Raw genomic sequence first — 20,150 nt, 5'->3', positions numbered from 1 at the left:
TACTATACTATGACATTTTTTGACAGATTTTGGACAACATGCTATACTATGTCGTTTTTGTCTAATTTTGGACGACATACTATACTATGACTTTTTTGACCGATGTTGGACAACATACTATACAATGACATTTTTGACCGATTTTGGACGACATACTATACTATGACGTTTTTTACCGATTTTGGACAACATACTATACACTGACATTTTGGTAACTTTTTGAACGACATACTAAACTATAACATTTTGGTGACATTTTGGAAGACATAATAAATAATAAACTAAGACTTTTTAAACAACATATTAAACTATGACATTTTCGACAACATAATAAACTATGACATTTTTGTCAAATTTTGGACGATATTGTAATGGGTCAGGGGAGGACCCAAATGCACTACACAGAGACAGGCAGACAGTTGTTAATGACGTTTATTTACTACAAAGTTCGGCGATAGTTCAATGAAAGCCCTGCAAGGGGAAGCTGGATTAACTGGAGGAAACTTGAGCCCAAGACAACAAGCCCACACAAGGGAGATGACAGGTCCAGTGCAGGGTTGAACAAGCAGGCAGAAGTCAGGCAGGGAGCAGGCAGAATCCATTGTCCGGGTCATAAGGCAGAGTAGGCAGAGTAGGCAGGTCAGGGACAGGCAGGGTCAGTACCGGGGACTCAATCCAAAAAAAAAGCTGGAGAGACTAGTACTGGCGACATAGAACAATCTGGCACTGTGTGGACTGAGAGGTGAGTTTATATACAGGGTTGATTGGTGATCAGAGGCAGCTGGGTGCAACAGGAGGGGAGAATTGGACTAATGAGCAGGGAGTGGCTGGCAGGCAGGTGAGGAGAAGGGGCTGGTGAGCTGAGATGACAGAGAGAAGATCATGACAGACATTCGAAACTATGACATTTTTTTCAAATTTTGGACGACATTCGAAACTATGACATTTTTTTCAAATTTTGGACAACATACTAAACTATGACATTTTTTCAAATTTTGGACAACATACTATGTCTCCCATGCCTTACTTAATATAATTTTTTCATGTTTTACTATACTATAACATTTTTGTGTGTCAAAAATGTCATGTGTTTAAAAACACAACCTGTTTCTTAAGGCATGGGAGCAATAGGGAGAGCATACCAGGTACACCTCAGAGGACCCCAGACCTGGAATCGATCCCGTACTTTCTGTCTTTATGTCTTACAGTGAAATGTCCTAATGACACAAAATTGTGTGTGTCGTCCAAAACGTGACAAAAATGTCATAGTTTAGTATTTCGCCCCCAAAAAGTCACTAAAATGTCATAGACGACATACTAAATGACATGTAGTTCAGTATACAATGTGTGGGGGTTTTCTCAAAACTGTGGGAGGAATTACGCAGCAAAATATGGGAGGAAGAGGAATGAAAAGAAAAAGAATAAACGCGCAGTACAATAACAATAGATGCTTGGGCTGCAATGCATTCTAGTGAGAACTAAACTATAGTTATATATAATAAATTATTCATTGCTTAATAAGAATGAAACAGTTTGTGGATTAATCATTTACCATTTATCAAATATAACCGACTATTTACAGTACCTGTTTCTAAGATGTGGAGATTTACATAATAATATCACTATTCTTACTTTATTAAGAGCCATAGGATAAATATAATTTTAGCCTTGAATTAAACAAGTAAGTAAAGCTTTATTTAAATCAATTTAAAAACAAAGTTCAGAACTGAGCATAAAAACAATACAAAAAAGGATAAAACAGAAAAAGGTTTTTATTAAAACATTTGTATTTGTTTTTTAAGTTTTATAATTATTTTTGAAGGAATAAAGTGAATCTGCAACAGTGAGCTCTTATTGATGTTAATCCATACAAGCTTTTTTAAGTTTATTTATGTAGAAATATGAAACACAAAAACTAGAATGTTACAATTCACACATACTTAGTGAAGAAGCACACATACTTTTTCTCTCACATAGTGAAAAGCAAGTGACCACTGAAGGTGCTATGGTGATTTTCACTGTCATAAATCCTTGTGTTCTCCCACAGACGTAAAAACACCACATCTCCGACCTCTAAGAGCAGTGTAGCACCATTAGAAGACTTCCCAAAATGTGAAGGCTGATGTTGATGTGCAATAAAAATGTGCTGTCCATTCTTGACCAACACAGTACTTGAGGCATATGAAGATCCATGTGCACCTACGTGGAACTCGAAGTGGTAGGCTCCTCTCACTGGTGCAATGAAAAAACCTGTGGGACATTTTTCTGTCAGTAAATGTAAGTGTAGAATGATGAATCACCTTTTGTCACCCATATTAAAGTCAACATCACCAACAATAAATGTGTTCACCTGTGTTTGGGCTGTAGGCATTTCCAATATTTGTGGTGACATGTCTGAAGACCAGATTAGTGTGTGCATTAAATGGTCCCATGATTCCTGAGCCTGAAGCCAACAGAGAGGCTGAGAAGGCCACCTGTTTGACTGACAGAGACACAAACGTACAGATTTTAATGTAACTGTTACACAAGTGTGATGGTTATTCTAATGAGCCAATTTCTGAACTTACAAACCTTCTCTGTCTCTCATCAGAGCCTCCACCTGGTTTTCTGTCACATTGGTCTTGGCTTTAACAGCAGTCAGTTCTCCTGCCTGTGCTGAAATGGCATGAATCATAAAATAAGCAATGAGAAATAAACGACAAATATATACACAAGTAAAAGTTTGCTTTGGCAAATACAAATGGTTGACAAATCACAGCATATGATGCAGAAAAACAGAAATAAAATGCTGGACATATGCCAGTACACGTGTATACAGAAACTTGACTGATTTTAACAATAGAGAAAATAAACTGGCCAAAACGTTGTAGGCTGTCACGTCTACAGATAACATTGTGCCACCTCATCCAACTGTATAAGCGATACTTCCTACTGTCTTAGTCCACCATTAGCTTTGCTGCTCTCGCAATGCTATAACAACCATACATTATCATTTTTTGTCCTTCACTTTATTAGAAACACATGTATGCAACTTTAAAACAACACCTTTTTCATGTGATTAGGTTTGTCGCACGACCTGGGCGCTCTTAAACCTGGAGGAGAACATGCATTCTATGCACATGTTATATTAAACTCATTAACAATTTGCTAATGTATAAGACAAATGTTCAGTCACATTATTCCAATCCAAATATCAATGATCACAGTTTTTGACAGAAATAAATACAACAAAGATGGTAGTTTGGCACACTACTGTATATAAAAAACTACTCTATTTCTAAAACAACGCACTGTATAGGAAACTGTAAAATACTTTATTCTAATATGTTTATCAGATACTTTTGTTCTACTTTCCTTTTTATCTACATATACACACATGTATATACAGTATATCTAATTTATGTTCAAAATAATTTAACAAATTCAAAACCTGGTAAGTCTAGCTCTTAATAGATTTATTATCAGTTTATTGTTGCTGTAAAAATATGTGCTATAAACAAACCTTGGACCTGTTGCTGCACCTGGTTCAGCTGAGTCTTCTGCACCTCCAGTTCTTTCGACTTGACTGCTTGTGCAAGGAAAATTGTGATCAAACAAAATACTAAAACTTCTTTGTAAATATATTTGGTAAACATTGGTTTTTAAAATATTGATTATTGGTGGAAAATATGTGCTGTTAACAAACCTTGGACCTGTTGCTTCAGTTCTCCCAACTTGGCTGCTTGTGCTGGGAACATTTTAAAAGGTTAAATTATCAAATGTTTAGCAAACACATCTGTCATTTATGTTTGAACTGTTGTGACATCTTAGCACATAAATCTGGTGAAACAAACTGTCCAGCCTGTTCACATACAACTTTACCTTCGTTCTCTCTCTGTAGGTGTCTCAGCTCTACCTTCTGCTCAGCCAACATGGAGCTCATCTCTCTCAGCACAGCATGGATGTCTTGTGGACAGGTCGGTCTCTGGTAAGAGACATTTGCAGATTTCCTTCCCTGGTAATCAGCTTGTTCTCCACGAGGAATAATGTCATTGTCAGACTCTGACGGAGGTGCAGCTGTAGAGAGAGAGCAGAACAGCAGCAGTGGGAAAAACAATGTCACCTTCATTCTTTCACTGGTCTACAAGTCTGGTCTCTGTGGATCTATGTGGTCTTTGTAGTTTCTGTTCTAACCTCATCCTTAAATAGTGTGTTTTCCAGATCAATCATTAGCAGAACCTGATAAACAGAAACACGTGAAGGTGATCAACTAGATAACATGTCATCTGGAAAACAACTCTGAAAACACAGCACACAAATTTACATCTACTTGGATTTAGAAATGTAGCGACAAATCCTTGAATAACCAGTTCATTCACACTGCTGATGCAGAGACTGCAGATTCTAACAATGTGACGTCTCCTCTGCTCATCCCTCCCTTACCAAAGCAAATCAGCTAAGTATGGTGGCCTTCACATAGCAGAGAGAATCTTGCTCCTCTGTTGGTTTGGGCAGGTGCAGACACACAGTGGTGCAAAATGGCAGCCTCCGAAATGCAAGACCCTTCCTTAAAGTACACATAAGGCCATGAAAACCACTTCATTTTAAATTTCAATATTAGCCATTAACAGTAGAGGATAGGCAACAAAACACAACAGTAATATGCTCCTCACTAGGGGTGGGCGATACTGCAAATTTTGGTATTGATCCGATACCAAGTAATTACAGGGCCAGTATTGCCGATACTGATACCGATACTTTTTACTTGAAAATGCCTGATTATTGAATGATTTTGTACTTTTGCCTTTAATTAATTGATTATGATTATGATAATAATAAAACACAGGACAACAATTTAGGCCAAATAAGAAAATAATATTTATTAACCAAAGTTGCAAACATGAACACAAAACTGGAGTGAAGAGTCAAAAATTGAATGAAATTCTGCCATATTCATACTTCAGATTTGAGGGAGGCTGGAAATTTTAATATGAGTGTATATTTTTGAGTTCCAGAAAAACAATTAAGATTTATTTCAACTGACTGAATATATGATAATAGTTTAATCTCTCTGCTAAATTACATCTCTGACCACCAATTACACTTTAAAAAACAACAACAATTAATGCTGGAAATAACTTTCACTTCTAGAAATTGCTACCTGGATATTGTTGAGATTTTTGAAAGGCCTCTGTCACAGCTAGCACTTTCTCTGTCTGACAGTGTAAAATAGCTCCACACAGCACTCCTCTTCCTCTCCACCATCTCACCAGTCTGTCTCTGCTCTGGCTGGCAGGCAGCAGGGGAGGGGCCTAGTGGACCTGAGTGAGTGGACTGAGAGGTGGAGAGGAGCGCTGCGCATGAGGACTGAGAGAGACGCTGCGCTCACACAAACTCTGTGAAGAAATCTGAGTGATTTGCTGAACTTATAGAAGAGAAACTACAACAAAAATATCAATCTCATTATGCTGGTATCGATCCGACACCAATACATAACTTGGTATCGATACTATCAATATTTGGATCGATCCGCCCACCCCTACTCCTCACCTGTTCAAACATTAATAGTCAGATAACGTGACCTACCTCAGGTTAACTGAAATAAATGAAGGTTTACGAGAAACTAAAGTTAGACAAGTGATAAAACTTATTTTTCTCTCGCTGCTTCCTCAATAAATCAATCAGGGTGATTATATATGGCTTTTGAAGATTTAAAACACAAATAAAAAGAACATCCAGTGATAAGCTGCTGTTTATGTGATCTTTGTCCTCACCAACACTGACATTCAGTCATGACTAAAACAAACAGCTAATTCAACAAGTCCCAATTTCACAAAACATGAATCTCTCCATTGAAAATCGATCTAAAAAGCAGAACTGGCTCCTGCCCAGGGAATTGTGAAGGAGATCAGCTTCTTGCTACTGTGTGTGTGGTGTAGTAAATGTAATGTGGTCTACAGGAGGAGCTCCACAAACATCACAAATGTCTGCGACTATGGCCGAATAAGAATGAAACAGTTTGTGGATTAATCATTTGCATCATTTATCAAATTAAACTATTTACAGTACCTGATTCTAAAATGTGGAGATTTACATCATATCACTATTATTATCACTTTTTAAGAGCCATAGAGTGAAAATGCACATTTTAGTCTTTAAGTAAACAAGTAAGAAAAGCTTTATTTAAATCAATTTAAAAACAAATTGAAAAACATCTCACATAGTGAAAAGCAGGTGACCACTGAAGGTGCTATGGTGATCTTCACTGTCAAAAATCCTTGTGTTCACCAACAGACGTAAAAACACCACATCTCCGACCTCTAAGAGCAGTGTAGCACCATTAGAAGAACTCCCATAATGTGAAGGCTGATGTTCATATGCAATAAAAATGTGCTGTCCATTCTTGACCAACCAAGCAGCTGAGGGATGTGAAGATCCATGTGCACCTATGTAGAACTCAAAGTGGTAGGCTCCTCTCACTGGTGCAATGAAAAAACCTGTGGGACATTTTTCTGTCAGTAAATGTAAGTGTAGAATGATGAATGTTTATCACCTTTTGTCACCCAGATTAAAGTCAACATCACCAACAATAAATGTGTTCACCTGTGTTTGGGCTGTAGGCATTTCCAATATTTGTGGTGACATGTCTGAAGACCAGATTAGTGTGTGCATTAAATGGTCCCATGATTCCTGAGCCTGAAGCCAACAGAGAGGCTGAGAAGGCCACCTGTTTGACTGACAGAGACACAAACGTACAGATTTTAATGTAACTGTTACACAAGTGTGATGGTTATTCTAATGAGCCAATTTCTGAACTTACAAACCTTCTCTGTCTCTCATCAGAGCCTCCACCTGGTTTTCTGTTACATTGGTCTTGGCTTTAACAGCAGTCAGTTCTCCTGCCTGTTCTGAAATGGCATGAATCATAAAATAAGCAATGAGATATAAACAACTAATATATACACAAGTAAAATTTTGCTTTGGCAAATACAAATGGTTGACAAATCACAGCATATGATGCAGAAAAACAGAAATAAAATGCTGGACATATGCCAGTACATGTGTATACAGAAACATGACTGATTTTAACAATAGAGAAAATAAACTGGCCAAACATTGTAGGCTGTCAATGTCACGTCTACAGATAACATTGTGCCACCTCATCCAACTGTATAAGCGATACTTCCTACTGTCTTAGTCCACCATTAGCTTTGCTGCTCTCGCAATGCTATGACAACCATACATTATCATTTTTTGTTCTTCACTTTATTAGAAACACATGTATGCAACTTTAAAACAACACCTTTTTCATGTGATTAGGTTTGTCGCACGACCTGGGCGCTCTTAAACCTGGAGGAGAACATGCATTCTATGCACATGTTATATTAAACTCATTAACAATTTTCTAATGTATAAGACAAATGTTCAGTCACATTATTCCAATCCAAATATCAATGATCACAGTTTTTGACAGAAATAAATACAACAAAGATGGTAGTTTGGCACACTACTGTATATAAAAAACTACTCTATTTCTAAAACCACGCACTGTATAGGAAACTGTAAAATACTTTATTCTAATATGTTTATCAGATACTTTTGTTCTACTTTCCTTTTTATCTACATATACACACATGTATATACAGTATATCTAATTTATGTTCAAAATAATTTAACAAATTCAAAACCTGGTAAGTCTAGCTCTTAATAGATTTATTATCAGTTTATTGTTGCTGTAAAAATATGTGCTATAAACAAACCTTGGACCTGTTGCTTCAGTTCTCCCAACTTGGCTGCTTGTGCTAGGAAAGTTATAGAAGGTTAAATGATCAAATTTATGTCAATATCTTAGCACATAAATCTGGTGAAACAAACTGTCCAGCCTGTTCACATACAACTTTACCTTCGTTCTCTCTCTGTAGGTGTCTCAGCTCTACCTTCTGCTCAGCCAACATGGAGCTCATCTCTCTCAGCACAGCATGGATGTCTTGTGGACAGGTCGGTCTCTGGTAAGAGACATTTGCAGATTTCCTTCCCTGGTAATCAGCTTGTTCTCCACGAGGAATAATGTCATTGTCAGACTCTGACGGAGGTTCAGCTGTAGAGAGAGAGCAGAACAGCAGCAGTGGGAAAAACAATGTCACCTTCATTCTTTCACTGGTCTACAAGTCTGGTCTCTGTGGATCTATGTGGTCTTTGTAGTTTCTGTTCTAACCTCATCCTTAAATAGTGTTTTTTCCAGATCAATCATTAGCAGAACCTGATAAACAGAAACATGTGAAGTTGATCAACTAGATAACATGTCATCTGGAAAACAACTCTGAAAACACAGCACACAAATTTACATCTACATGGATTTAGAAATGTAGCGACAAATCCTTGAATAACCAGTTCATTCACACTGCTGATGCAGAGACTGCAGATTCTAACAATGTGACGTCTCCTCTGCTCATCCCTCCCTTACCAAAGCAAATCAGCTAAGTATGGTGGCCTTCACATAGCAGAGAGAATCTTGCTCCTCTGTTGGTTTGGGCAGGTGCAGACACACAGTGGTGCAAAATGGCAGCCTCCGAAATGCAAGACCCTTCCTTAAAGTACACATAAGGCCATGAAAACCACTTCACTTTAAATTTCAATATTAGCCATTAACAGTAGAGGATAGGCAACAAAACACAACAGTAATTTGCTCCTCACCTGTTCAAACATTAATAGTCAGATAACGTGACCTACCTCAGGTTAACTGGAATAAATGGTTTACGAGAAACTAAAGTTAGACAAGTGATAAAACTTATTTTTCTCTTGCTGCTTCCTCAATAAATCAATCAGCGTGATTATGTATGGCTTTTGAAGATTTAAAACACAAATAAAAAGAACATCCAGTGATAAGCTGCTGTTTGTGATCATTGTCCTCACCAACACTGACATTCAGTCATGACTAAAACAAACAGCTAATTCAACAAGTCCCAATTTCAAAATAGATGAACCTCTCCATTGAAAATGGATCTAAATAGCAGAGAATTGTGATGAGATCAGCTTCTTGCTACTGTGTGTCTGGTGTAGTAAAAGTAATGTGGTCTACAGGAGGAGCTCCACAATCATCATAAATTGTTATTGAACCTAAAGGATCACCACTCCAAAAAAAAAAGGTTTTAAGAAGAAAGCTTGCAACATTTAAATATCAGTAAATTCATTGAAGATTGAATCATCAAATGATCACCTGATGCTAATAAATTCTTTGCAGTGTTTTAGATAACAATTATTACACTATTGTGTCATAAATCAATTCAGTGTTATTATGTGTACAATTCCGCTACAAAATGCAAAACATGCAAAATTGTCTTCATCCTTGTCTCCCTTGAAAGGTCATTGAATATAAATAAATAAATATTTTTTCAATTTTTTGTTTTGTCAATAAGTCTCAAAAGCCATGGCATTTAAATTAAATTAAATTAAATTAAAGTTATTTTCCTTTTATCTGGTGTCACCATTGTTGAGTTTGAATTAACACTGGAACATAGCCTCTCTCTCGTTATCAATACATGTCTGTTAAAGGCTTCTTTGTGCTGATGTTGGGCTTAATATTGTAAAATTTTATGTCTAAATATCCATACCCGCCTAACATTTTAGTATTTGCACTCAATTTTCATAATATGTAAAACATTATTTGTACCAATTGATAATCACGCACTTTGAGAGTGAGCACTTTGATGTTGAAACTAAACCTTTCAAATGACGTGGAGCCCAGCTGTAATAACTGTTGAGAGATGTTCAGAAATGGATTTATCATTAATGTGCACCGAGTATTTGCATCCCAATGTTCACATTAAAACAATAACATACATGGGAATAATTGATCCTAGTCTGTGCGTTGATCAGTGATTGGTTTGGACAGAAAGCGGGTCCTGGCCCTCTTAAATTTAAAATGGCTGTCCTACTATTTAAGACATCTGGGTTTGTGCGTAGTTCCTCAGCTTTTTATAAAATCACGGCAGATAGATGCAGATAGAGGTAAGGTTAACTGTAATCATTCGAGGCAATTCTGGGAGAGGGACTTGACCACAAAAATAGAGGAAACATGGGAAAAAGTTGTCTTCAGTGCAGGTTGGCCAGTGAGAGATGTGGTCAGTAAATGTATCCACTATAAGGTTATCCACAGATACTACTATACACCAATTAAGCTTCATAAAATGGGATTAATAACGGATAATCAGTGTTGGAAATGTATGAATGCCACAGGCTCATATCTCCAACTTTTGTGGGATTGCGCTCTTGTCATTCCTTTTTGGAGACAGATTATTAAAACTACTAGAGAGTGATTGTGCCTGCTTGGAGACAGAGCCCTTCTACCATCAAATGTGTCTAAAGCAGCATCTGCCCTGGTACTAGCTGGGTTTATCATGGCTGTGAGAATAATTCTTAGAAACTGAAAAAATCGAGTGAGGCCTGATGCTACGGACTGGTTAAAATTAATGACAGATACGGCCTCATTTGAGGATTGTATTGCAAGACTGAAAAAAATGATCTTGTACTTGCACTTATGAATAGCACTTTATAGTTTGGCTTACTTAGTTCTCGCTCTTGTTCATACCCTAATGTTGAAATGCACTTATTGTAAGTTGCTTTGGATTACATGTAATGTAATGTAATGTAATAGTAGGGGTAAATTCTATGAGGTCTGGTGTCATTTTCTATATTTTATATGAGTCCAATTAACTAATGACCCATAATTTAGCTCAGAAAATTGGATGATTGAGGTGTATGTCTCACACCTTTAGACACTGTCACTAAACAACTGGACTCTCCACACTCATGGATTTTATTTATGGACTTCTCCTCTGCTTTTAATACTGTACACACAGACACCTTGCTGCACCGCCTCACAGACAGCTTCATCCCACACTGATTTTATATACCTCCATCTATCTATCTATCTATCTATATATCTAATTATCTATTGGCGTCTTTGCATTAGGGGCACGGCCCCACCAGAGGGCGCTGCTGTGCAGGGAAGGATTATAAGCTTTAATGTTTTCCTGTGTCAAAAATGTCATTGAGCACAAGTTAATAATAAATTAAACTTTCAACATTTTCTACAACTTTTCTACATTCAACTCTGCAGTGTTGTGGACTGGTGAACTGCTGCGCGTGCATGCGTGTGTACAGCGCACACTTCAGTTTCTGCAGTGGGGCCTGAAGTTCAGGGCCTCAGTGCACTTCTCATTGGCTGATTTGAAGCAAGGGGCGGGCACTGCACAGGTCTAAGTTGCTAGCTAGACTAACGTGAACTCATCCAGGGACTGTTGGATTTTAACAGCAAGGTCACAGAGAAGTTCACGCACATGAAGGACCGCAGTGTCATCCCTCTTCAAGAAGTGAGCGGTGAGTCAAATTTATTTTTATTATCTATTATAATATATTATAATAAAATATATTATTTTATATATTATTTGTGGAATTGATCACGTAGTTTACATATTGTTTGAATTATAGTGGAATTTCTGTAATGCGTAACTGGCAATATGTACAGTATGTGGGTGTGTGTGGGGGACACAACCTCACATGGGCCCCCAGTGGCAGCTGTCCATCTGTCTGTGGTGCTGAAATGGCTGTTTGGCTGTGGTATATTGTGCCATTTGGAGGTGCTATTGATATAATATACAGTACGTCTCTATCTATCCATCTGTCATCAAGTATAATATTATACCACCCTCCTTCCCGTTTTAAAATTGTATTTATCTATTTAAGTATTATTATTATTAATTTTGGTGGTGTAACTTAATTTGCTTTTTCTGTTTGCCCAGCCTGTAGTGATTGTTATGATGGAACAATGTTATGTGTATGATGTGATGTTTTCAAACAAAAATTCAATAAAAACCTTCATTACAAAAACGGCACATAAAAAAGGGCCTTTGTCCAGGACATCGAAAAAACAAACCATTTAAAAGAAAAAAAATTTGGGTTGTACATTCAATTTCTGCCTATAAACCCTTATAAATGTTACATATTGGACCTTTAAAATATAAGTTTCAGAACGTAGTTATTATTTGGTGTTACATTAATTAACCATAAAACACATTAGAGCAAATAAAACTCAAATTACTTAAGATACATTTCGGCAAAGTAAGATCATCAGGATACTGATTTGATTGTGTTAATCGGGGTTCATGTACTGTGGAACGCCCTGTCTCTGGAGTAATGATACTTCTGTGTCGCTGGGTTAAAAAAAAACAACGCGATGCCCCTTTAAGAAGAATAAGGAAATTAAAAGAGGAAGTGAAGCAAAAGCGCTCTACTTCCTCTAGCTCTCACAACCAAAACATTATCATTCGTGCGCAATGTGTCACTCCGCATTCTCTCATGGACGCTGTCTGATGTAAAACACTCGGCGCACATTGTCGGGAAGCTCCTGTTTGGACAGCGTTTGTGGTGCACCATGCTCCAGCTGAACGACACGGTGGAGCCGGAGAGTCCGGGTGTCGCCGTTCTCCACCCCGCAGAAACCGAGGAGGGGGTCGAGGTTGCCTTCACGCCGCCGGAGGCCGGACGGAGTCTGGGGCACGGAGCCTCCGTGGCCTGCTGCCCCCCGTTACAGACGCTGACGCCGTTTCATGTTCATAATCCAACAGTGCAGGCCAAAGTGAAGGACTACTTTGTGTTCAGGGTACGTTGCTTTAACATAAAACCACACACACATATACGCAGAACTACATGCGCATTCGGGCTGAACAATTAAAGGTCCAGTGTGTGAATCTGATGATGCTTTTCCACTGCACAGTTCCAGCATGACTCCACTCTACTTTTGTTTTTTTGCTGGTACCTGATACTTTTTAGTACCTTCTCTGGCGAGGTTCCAAGCGAGATAAGCCGAGACTAAAATGTAATGTTGACAGACTGCCGGCCACGAGAGTCATGTGCACGATGTCGGACACAGGAATCAAACTGAACAATGCCGACCTGTAGATCAATTAAAAAGACTTAAAAAAAGTGTGTTAAGCTACAACATTTAGCAAGGACATTTCTTAAACGTCAATGTTTAATGGAGGAGTTTGACCGCAGTACCGAAAGCCAGCGACCGCGAGCCATATTTCAGTTCAGTGACTGTGCTCTGGTCATGCAGGAAGTACTGAACTAATCTTTTTAATTAATGGATTCTAATGATTCAGTACACCAGAAACAACTGCTTTGCTTGTCAGAGCGCGGCAGTTTCATGCAGCCCTGCTATGACGACTCTGCCCGTGTTGAGGAGGTACTATAGTAAAGGAAAACGATATCAAACCGAGTAGAGTCGAGCCGTGCTGGAACTGTATAGTGGAAAAGCCCCATAATAGTGGTCCTGCAAATTGGAATAAAAGTACTCATCTGATCACTTTTCTTCTTCCAAAGTATGTCAATACACTTCAGGGCCTTAGCATATCACAACGGTGTTCTCCTTTTATTGCATTGTAATAATGAAATGCAAAACAACACTGAGATGTCCAATCAGGCTGCTGCAGAAATATGGCGGCCTCCATAAAGCTCCTTTGCCTTTAGTGGTGTTTCCATCATGGTACAGTTCGGTTTGGTACAGTACAGTACAGTTTGGAACAATAAAGCCCTTACTTTTACTTGGTAGACGGGGTCTGGCTGTGCTCGATGGCTGCATTAGCGAGATATGTAGGGTAACTTTGTACCAGTGTGTAGACAGCGGACAACAGTGGAGGACATCCAGCAGCTGTTTTTTTTTCTGCTCGGTTTGTGGCGGTTCGTCTCAACAAGATGTCAAGTTTTGTATGAGAATAGACTGCAGGCGTTGAAGAAGCACGGTTGCAAAGGAGTGGCGCTTTTCTGCCACCCAATCAGATGACTGTTGTCGGTCTAGCTCCACCCGTACCGAAAAATTAAATGGTTGGGGCTTGTTATTTTGGAACTATTCCTAATGAGAATGCTAAAAAAATATGTACCATACTGAGCCAAAAGGCTCGAAACACGTCATTTAAGTACACATACAAATGTTTCACAAACCAAACTTATTGTAAAGTTAAATACTGAGACAATTTCTGCAAGTAAACCCTCCTTAATGTCACACACTGGACCTTCATTGGTTTTCAAATCAAACACAAGTAGCTGAATAGATCATAGAGATACTTCATTACCATTGCAATATAAAAACACAGCAACACTTTGTTTGGCAGCAGTTCACACCAGATGGCACCAAACATAAAAACTAAAGTAGAAAATATCAAAGACAGCAATTTAATCAGATTGTTCCATCTTTGTAATTGTAATTGTAATTGTAATAATATGCATTAGAGACCTGTAGGTAATACTTTGATGGTGTCTTGTGATGATGCACCATCTCCCCTTCAACACCTCAGTGAATGTGTGGTAAACAAAGGTTTGCTCACATTCACTCATGTAGACGTTACCGTAAACTGTTTACGTCACTCTCTGAGATGATGCTGATGTGTGATGTGATGCCGATCTCAGCCAGGTACCATTGAGCAGGCGGTGACTGACATCAGGACTGTGGCGCTGCCTTCTGAGGACGGAGAGGTGCTCAGTGTCTGGTTACTGGCAGAGTAAGTGTCTCAGCTATATGCAAGTGACTGTTAGAGAATTAGCCTGAAACATGACGCTGAAATGTTCACTGTCACAAATGGACTTAACAGAAACTTCAGCCAGATATTCATTAAAGCTACAAATAATAAGTAGTAATAGTAATCTCATCCTCATTATTATCATTATTAAAAAACCCATTTATCGAGAAAGGTACTAAAGCTTACATAGTAGGGCTGAGACCTTACAATTAGAGATGGCTCGATATCACTTTTTCGTGTTGGATAGGAATACTGATGTCACAGCCTTGAGTATCTAATAATCAAATAAGTTCACATAGCTCAGATGATCAATGCATCCCTCATGCTCACATTCATATGACTTTGTCAGAGTAGTTGTTTTAATATTGTTATTCATACTAGCTTGTATTCTCCTGTTCATACTAACAGCTTTGACAGGCGCACCTATTATGATAGTAATAGGACATCGTTTGCCAATCCTATATTAATCTTTCAACATTCTGCGATCTGACAGAGAACTGAACTTCTGTACCTCTTCTAGGCCAGGGGAGATCTGGCCAGTGACTGGAGACTTTTGGCACTTTTCCATTTCATAGTACCTCCTCAACGAGGGTGGGGTGGTCATAGCAGCCGTGGCACACAAACTAGTGACAAGCAAAGCAGTTGTTGTCGGTGTAATGAATCATTAGATTCAGTTAATTAAAAAGATTAGTTCAGTACTTCCTGTGTGACCGAAGCGCAGACTCTGTCTGACACAGTCACTGAAATAAAATATGTCTGAACGGATTGTGAATCGGCTCACGATCGCCGGCTTTTGGCAGTGCTGTCCCCAAATACACCAGAATACTCTGTTAAATATTGATATTTTAAGAAATTACCTTGCTAAATGTTATAGATTAAATTTGATAAAAATAACGTTTTTTTTTTTAAATTGATCTACAGTTTGACATTGTTCGGTTTGATTTCTGTGTTGGACGTCGCGCTCATGAGTCTTTCAGTGTGGACACCTTCTTCCAATCAGTGGCCGGCTGTCTTTTAATGTCACATTTAGGTATTGGCTCAGCTCGATTGTAACCTCACCAGAGCAGGTACTAGAAAAAAAAAAAACTATCCCGAATGGCAAATAGAATCGAGTCGTGCTAGAACTGTATCGTGGAAAAGCGTCATTTGTGAGCAGTTCAGAGAAAAAGAGAGAGAGTTCTTCTGTTAGCTGTAACTAAGCTGCTCTGAGTACAGACTCCCTTGTTGTACAGCCTGCTACTGAGGCACCTGCAGCAACTCCCCACACTGCAAAGGACCTTTAAACAAAGAAGTCTCAAAGAGCATTTGTCTTCAAACACATTAAAATATCATTGAGTGTAAACACGTTAGTACTTTAATATCCTGAATATGAAACTCTGCAATTAAATGTTTTTCCAATGAGCTTGCCTACGGTAGTTTTACAGCAACATTTTATGCTATGTTTAATTGTCTGTTTTGTGTGGTACTTCAACAGAGTCGACCACTGGAACAACGAGAGGGAAAGACTTGTGCTTATAACGGATAGGTAGGTCAAACAGTACTTTTCACTGACCCATATTTTGAAGAAATGCTGCTCCATAGTGTATATGACATTTGACAATTGTTTGCACCATGTGTCATCTCTTGGTTGTGTGGCCAGGTCACTGCTGGTGTGCAAGTACGACTTCATCAACCTGTTGTGTCAGCAGGTCATCAGGATCTCTCTCAATGCTGTAGACACCATCTCGGTGGGCGAATTTGAGTTTCCACCCAAATCCCTGAACAAGTAAGCAAACTTGTGAGTGATGTGAATAGGACTCCACTCCAGCACCATCACTGAAATACTGAAGCTGTGATTGTATTTGTTAGAAATCCTAGTTTAACTTGACTTATTTATCCTGTGTAAACCTGTGTTGTAAAGTCCATAATGTTATTATTTTCGTTTTTACAGGAGAGAGGGCTATGGGATTCGTGTCCAGTGGGACAAACGTCCTCGGGCCTCATTCTTAAACCGCTGGAATCCCTGGTCCACAGACATGCCCTATGCCACGTTCACAGAACATCCCATGTCCCACGCTGACGAAAACGTTGCCTCCCTGTGCCAGGTATAAACTTTGTAAATAAATAAATAAATAATTAATTAAAACTAAACAATTTTACAGTTTGAAGACATGTTAGGATTCAAAGCTCCAGTATATAAGGTCTCTTACCAAAACACTGCTAGTGTCGTTGTCCTCCCAGACTTACCCTAAGCCCCAGGTGCGCCTGCAGAGCTATCTGAAAGGACGACTGCACTAGGTTCATACTCCAATCGTTCTCTTTCAACATTCATTTCGATCACACATGGGCAACATAAGGCCTGGGGGCCAGATCCGGCCCTCAAACCACCTTTTTATCTGGTCTCACAGGTTACCTCAGAATGACTCTTGCACAGCTCAATTGTTTGTCATTGTTGGTGCATTGTTATCTTGAGGCAGCAGAAAATCACTGTGCCGTTGACTTTATGACGCAGTCTTTTCTTGGTTGTTTAAACAGCGCATTATATGCACCTGCATAGGTGAGTTCACAACACATACACACTCTGCTTGTTAAACACAGAGATGTGCTTCTCATCCTCCTCTTCCTCATTAGTTGCATGCAGGTTGAATTTCGTCCACTGGCCAAGGACCATGTATTCATGAAATGCCTCCTTCAGGCGAGATTACAGGACTCATATCAGCTGCTGCACTTCTGTTACACCGCTGATTTAGCCAAGAATTGAAGTAATGAGCAAAGTGCCTTGGACATTAGTACCAACGCCATGCATCATCTTAAGTGTAAAGCAACAATTATTTGCATCATGTGAGGCTGTGCACTCCTGTCTCATCGTTATCGATTTCTAGTGTTTGTTGTTGAACCTGACTTTGGCTAAAAGTTCCTTAAATTACTCTTTTTAAACACTGCTTTTTCAGCCCACATTTATTTATTCCACTTGCACGTCTTCCTCTCACACAAGCAGATCTCCATCTCCTTCACAACAGATTTGCCATTTAAATAACAGGCGCAATAATACAGGCGCACCAGCTTTTTGAGATATAGTCACAGGAAAGGGATTGTATATGTGAGGTTACAATATTATATTGTAAAATTAAAATAAAAAAAGTATTGCCCACCCCACTGCAGTCTTGCTTTGATATAGAAAAAAAGAAAAAAGCATCACTGTAGTCTAATCACCATTGTGTAAACTAATTTGAGAATGGTTTGCATGTAATGAGCATTAGTTTATATTTTATGTTACAAACTACAGCTTTAAAGCTATAAACATACTTTTTTGTTGTGGCTTCATTTTACAAGACAATGGTGGCCAGTAGTGCTGCACTTCATTCATGCACAAAAGGCAGCAAACAGCTCCAGCAGTCACAGCCCAACTGAAAACAATAAAGACTGTTTGCAGCACAAATTCATGCTATGAGAGAACGCTAATCATCCATATAATCCAAATCACTTCAGTCTTGGTTTTCTTTATTATTTCAAAGTTGTTTTTCCCCTTATGGAAACAACAACTCCTGGGGCGGTTTTCTGGGGTATGACTGTGTTATCCCCTTTCAGGGTTCTAAGAATTGGCTGTTAAGTCTCAGTCACATCCATTATTCAGCACTTTTCTAGCAAATCCAGGAGGGTTGCTCTCATTCTACACACTTTAATTGTACATACAGTGGAACTAAATAACATAAGGGATGGCAAGTGTTTGTAAAGCTGGGTTTATGTTGTTGTTTTTCTACTACACATAGCTGGACAACTTCAGGACCCTGCTAGTGCAGGCAGTGAAGAAAGCCCATAAGGAGCATCCCATCCCTGGACGTGCCAATGGTGTCCTGATCCTGGAAAAACCCCTGCTCATTGAGACATATCTAGGCATCATGTCCTTCATCAACAATGAGGCAAAGTTGGGCTACTCCATGACCCGAGGCAAGATCGGCTTCTAAAAGCTAGTTTCCCTAAACACAAATTAACAAAATGTGTCTGTGTTACATTGCGTTGTTTGAGAGAAGCTGTAGCTCCACTGCAGAGTAACATGCAAACAATCGTGCGTGTAAGTTCAGCCCATGAGATTTCCAGACCTCCTTAAGGTAAATGATGCACAGCACTGCATGGACTGTCTTCTGTTTTGTTCATAGTTGTCTCAGTCACTTTTTTTTTTATGAAGAGCTGCTCGCACAACTGCCATATCGTGTGAACCCTCAGGAGTGAAAGCTAGTGTGACCAGTTGGAGGGAAAGAACTCGGCGCTTGCTTCAGTTCATCACCTCAATTTCTTATTCTAGATTTAACCTCCAACTCCTTGTTTAACAACTCTGACAGATCTGAGTAGAGGAGTAGTCACATTAGGGTTGTTATTTCAAGGTTGAAGGTCCAGAGGTGTGATACGGTGCCCTATATTTGCAACATAAATATGGTGTATGAAGGATTGTGTTTTTCAGACTGTAGGTGTAACTTTGTAGAATCGAGTAGCAGCTGATGGATTGAGGTCTTGTCACATAATTATTGTCATAAATGTTACTAATATGGAAACTGTTTCAGGATCTGCACCGTCTGTTACACTAAAATAAAATCTCTGGGCTCAACAAAGTTTTCATTTAGAAAAAACACTTTTCAGTGAATTTTGAAATGATAAATTAATATATAATGTTATGAACTTAACCTCCTGTCGGCCAGTGTTGTGCTCTCTGTGGTTACATTTGCCAAACGTGTCTTTGCTCAGTGTTGAAATCTGCCATCCCACATTGAGCGATGCATTAGCTACTACAGCTTAAATTACTTTACAAATGTTTTATGCAACAAGAAACCTGTAAGATTTGTCTTTGCCTGTAATTTGCCGTCATAGCTCTTCAAATTGCATACGTGGTAGACCTACGTTTGCATTCAGCTGCATTAAACTGCAGTGAAAATAACAATGGATGGGTTACATAATTAAATTCATGCAAAGCTTTGTATCAGTATCTAAATACTGTATGTATCTTGTGAATATGATTAGATGTATTCTTTTTTCTTTTTTTTTTTTAAAGCTGCACCCTATACATGTACTGTGCTACCAAAGGTAACAGACCATATGTTCATGCTCAACAATGCCAATGAATAATTGTGTTCTAAACGCCTTTTCCTTGTCTAAACTTGTGCATGATTCTTGCACGTTGAGTTTTTGCATGACAGATGTTTATAAAAGGAGTAGCCAAAATAAATTGTAAATACTAAATACTTTTATCTACATTATTTATGTAATACTCAATACTGTACGTTTATTTATCTCCAGTCACAACACACAAAAAAATTGGAAGGTCACTTTTTGTTCATACAACTTGTAGCACAGAAGCTGCAATGGTGATTAATAAATGCCTATATGTTCTTCTTGTCAGGACCACAGCTCTGTTTGTTGGAAAGTGTCCATATACATTGAAGTCATACTGCTCAGGACTGTGACAGTGATTACAGTGCTCTTATCTAAATAGGACAACACAACATACAGACAATGCCCTGAAGCCACATAACGTGATCTGAATACAGTACATTGTCCTAATTTGTTGTTTGGGTTCTTGTTGGCCTTTCAGTTTGATCATAGTCAACAACTAAATTATACCAG

General features: G+C 38.7%; 2 protein-coding genes across 4 annotated transcripts; one reads left to right on the top strand and one right to left on the bottom strand.

Moving 5' to 3' along the window:
• Positions 1–1,820: 1,820 nt before the first annotated feature.
• LOC122777036 (complement C1q-like protein 2) lies at positions 1,821–8,448 on the bottom strand. 3 transcript variants are annotated; one of them, XM_044037970.1, is made up of 7 exons: positions 7,883–8,448; positions 7,740–7,781; positions 3,686–3,727; positions 3,503–3,565; positions 2,572–2,655; positions 2,351–2,482; positions 1,822–2,250 (listed from the first exon to the last, which is right to left on the bottom strand). In XM_044037970.1, exons 1-7 carry the CDS (start codon positions 8,127–8,129, stop codon positions 1,970–1,972), a joined length of 891 nt encoding a protein of 296 aa, XP_043893905.1. In that variant the 5' UTR covers positions 8,130–8,448; the 3' UTR covers positions 1,822–1,969. The 3 variants fall into 3 exon arrangements, with proteins under 3 accessions (XP_043893906.1, XP_043893905.1, XP_043893907.1); XM_044037971.1 differs by lacking the exons at positions 7,740–7,781; positions 7,883–8,448 and adding an exon at positions 3,862–4,427 and having other exon boundaries at positions 1,821–2,250; XM_044037972.1 differs by lacking the exons at positions 1,822–2,250; positions 2,351–2,482; positions 2,572–2,655; positions 3,503–3,565; positions 3,686–3,727 and adding exons at positions 5,448–6,476; positions 6,583–6,714; positions 6,804–6,887 and having other exon boundaries at positions 7,883–8,399.
• Positions 8,449–11,295: 2,847 nt separating this feature from the next.
• On the top strand, positions 11,296–19,915 carry tprg1l (tumor protein p63 regulated 1-like). Its single transcript, XM_044037973.1, has 7 exons — positions 11,296–11,358; positions 12,383–12,640; positions 14,446–14,537; positions 16,030–16,080; positions 16,195–16,320; positions 16,486–16,639; positions 18,305–19,915. The coding sequence occupies exons 2-7, from the start codon at positions 12,413–12,415 to the stop codon at positions 18,497–18,499; spliced, it is 846 nt and encodes a 281-aa protein (XP_043893908.1). The 5' UTR covers positions 11,296–11,358; positions 12,383–12,412; the 3' UTR covers positions 18,500–19,915.
• Positions 19,916–20,150: the final 235 nt, after the last annotated feature.

The sequence above is a fragment of the Solea senegalensis genome, linkage group LG11, assembly GCF_019176455.1.
Source record: "Solea senegalensis isolate Sse05_10M linkage group LG11, IFAPA_SoseM_1, whole genome shotgun sequence".
In the NCBI taxonomy this organism is placed as follows: Eukaryota; Metazoa; Chordata; class Actinopteri; order Pleuronectiformes; family Soleidae; genus Solea; species Solea senegalensis.
This window is presented reverse-complemented; position numbering and strand designations above follow the sequence as displayed.

Bases quoted from the DNA above. Each gene is read 5' to 3' on its own strand.
- LOC122777036 (XM_044037970.1), bottom strand. From the start codon at position 8,129: ATGAAGGTGACATTGTTTTTCCCACTGCTGCTGTTCTGCTCTCTCTCT. The intron at 7,782-7,882 runs GTAAAGTTGTAT...TAACTTTCCTAG, and splicing joins CCTACAGAGAGAGAACGAAG to CACAAGCAGCCAAGTTGGGA. The intron at 2,251-2,350 runs GTGAACACATTT...AATGTCCCACAG, and splicing joins TGCCTACAGCCCAAACACAG to GTTTTTTCATTGCACCAGTG.
- tprg1l (XM_044037973.1), top strand. From the start codon at position 12,413: ATGCTCCAGCTGAACGACACGGTGGAGCCGGAGAGTCCGGGTGTCGCC. The intron at 14,538-16,029 runs GTAAGTGTCTCA...GTACTTCAACAG, and splicing joins AGTGTCTGGTTACTGGCAGA to AGTCGACCACTGGAACAACG. The intron at 16,640-18,304 runs GTATAAACTTTG...TACTACACATAG, and splicing joins ACGTTGCCTCCCTGTGCCAG to CTGGACAACTTCAGGACCCT.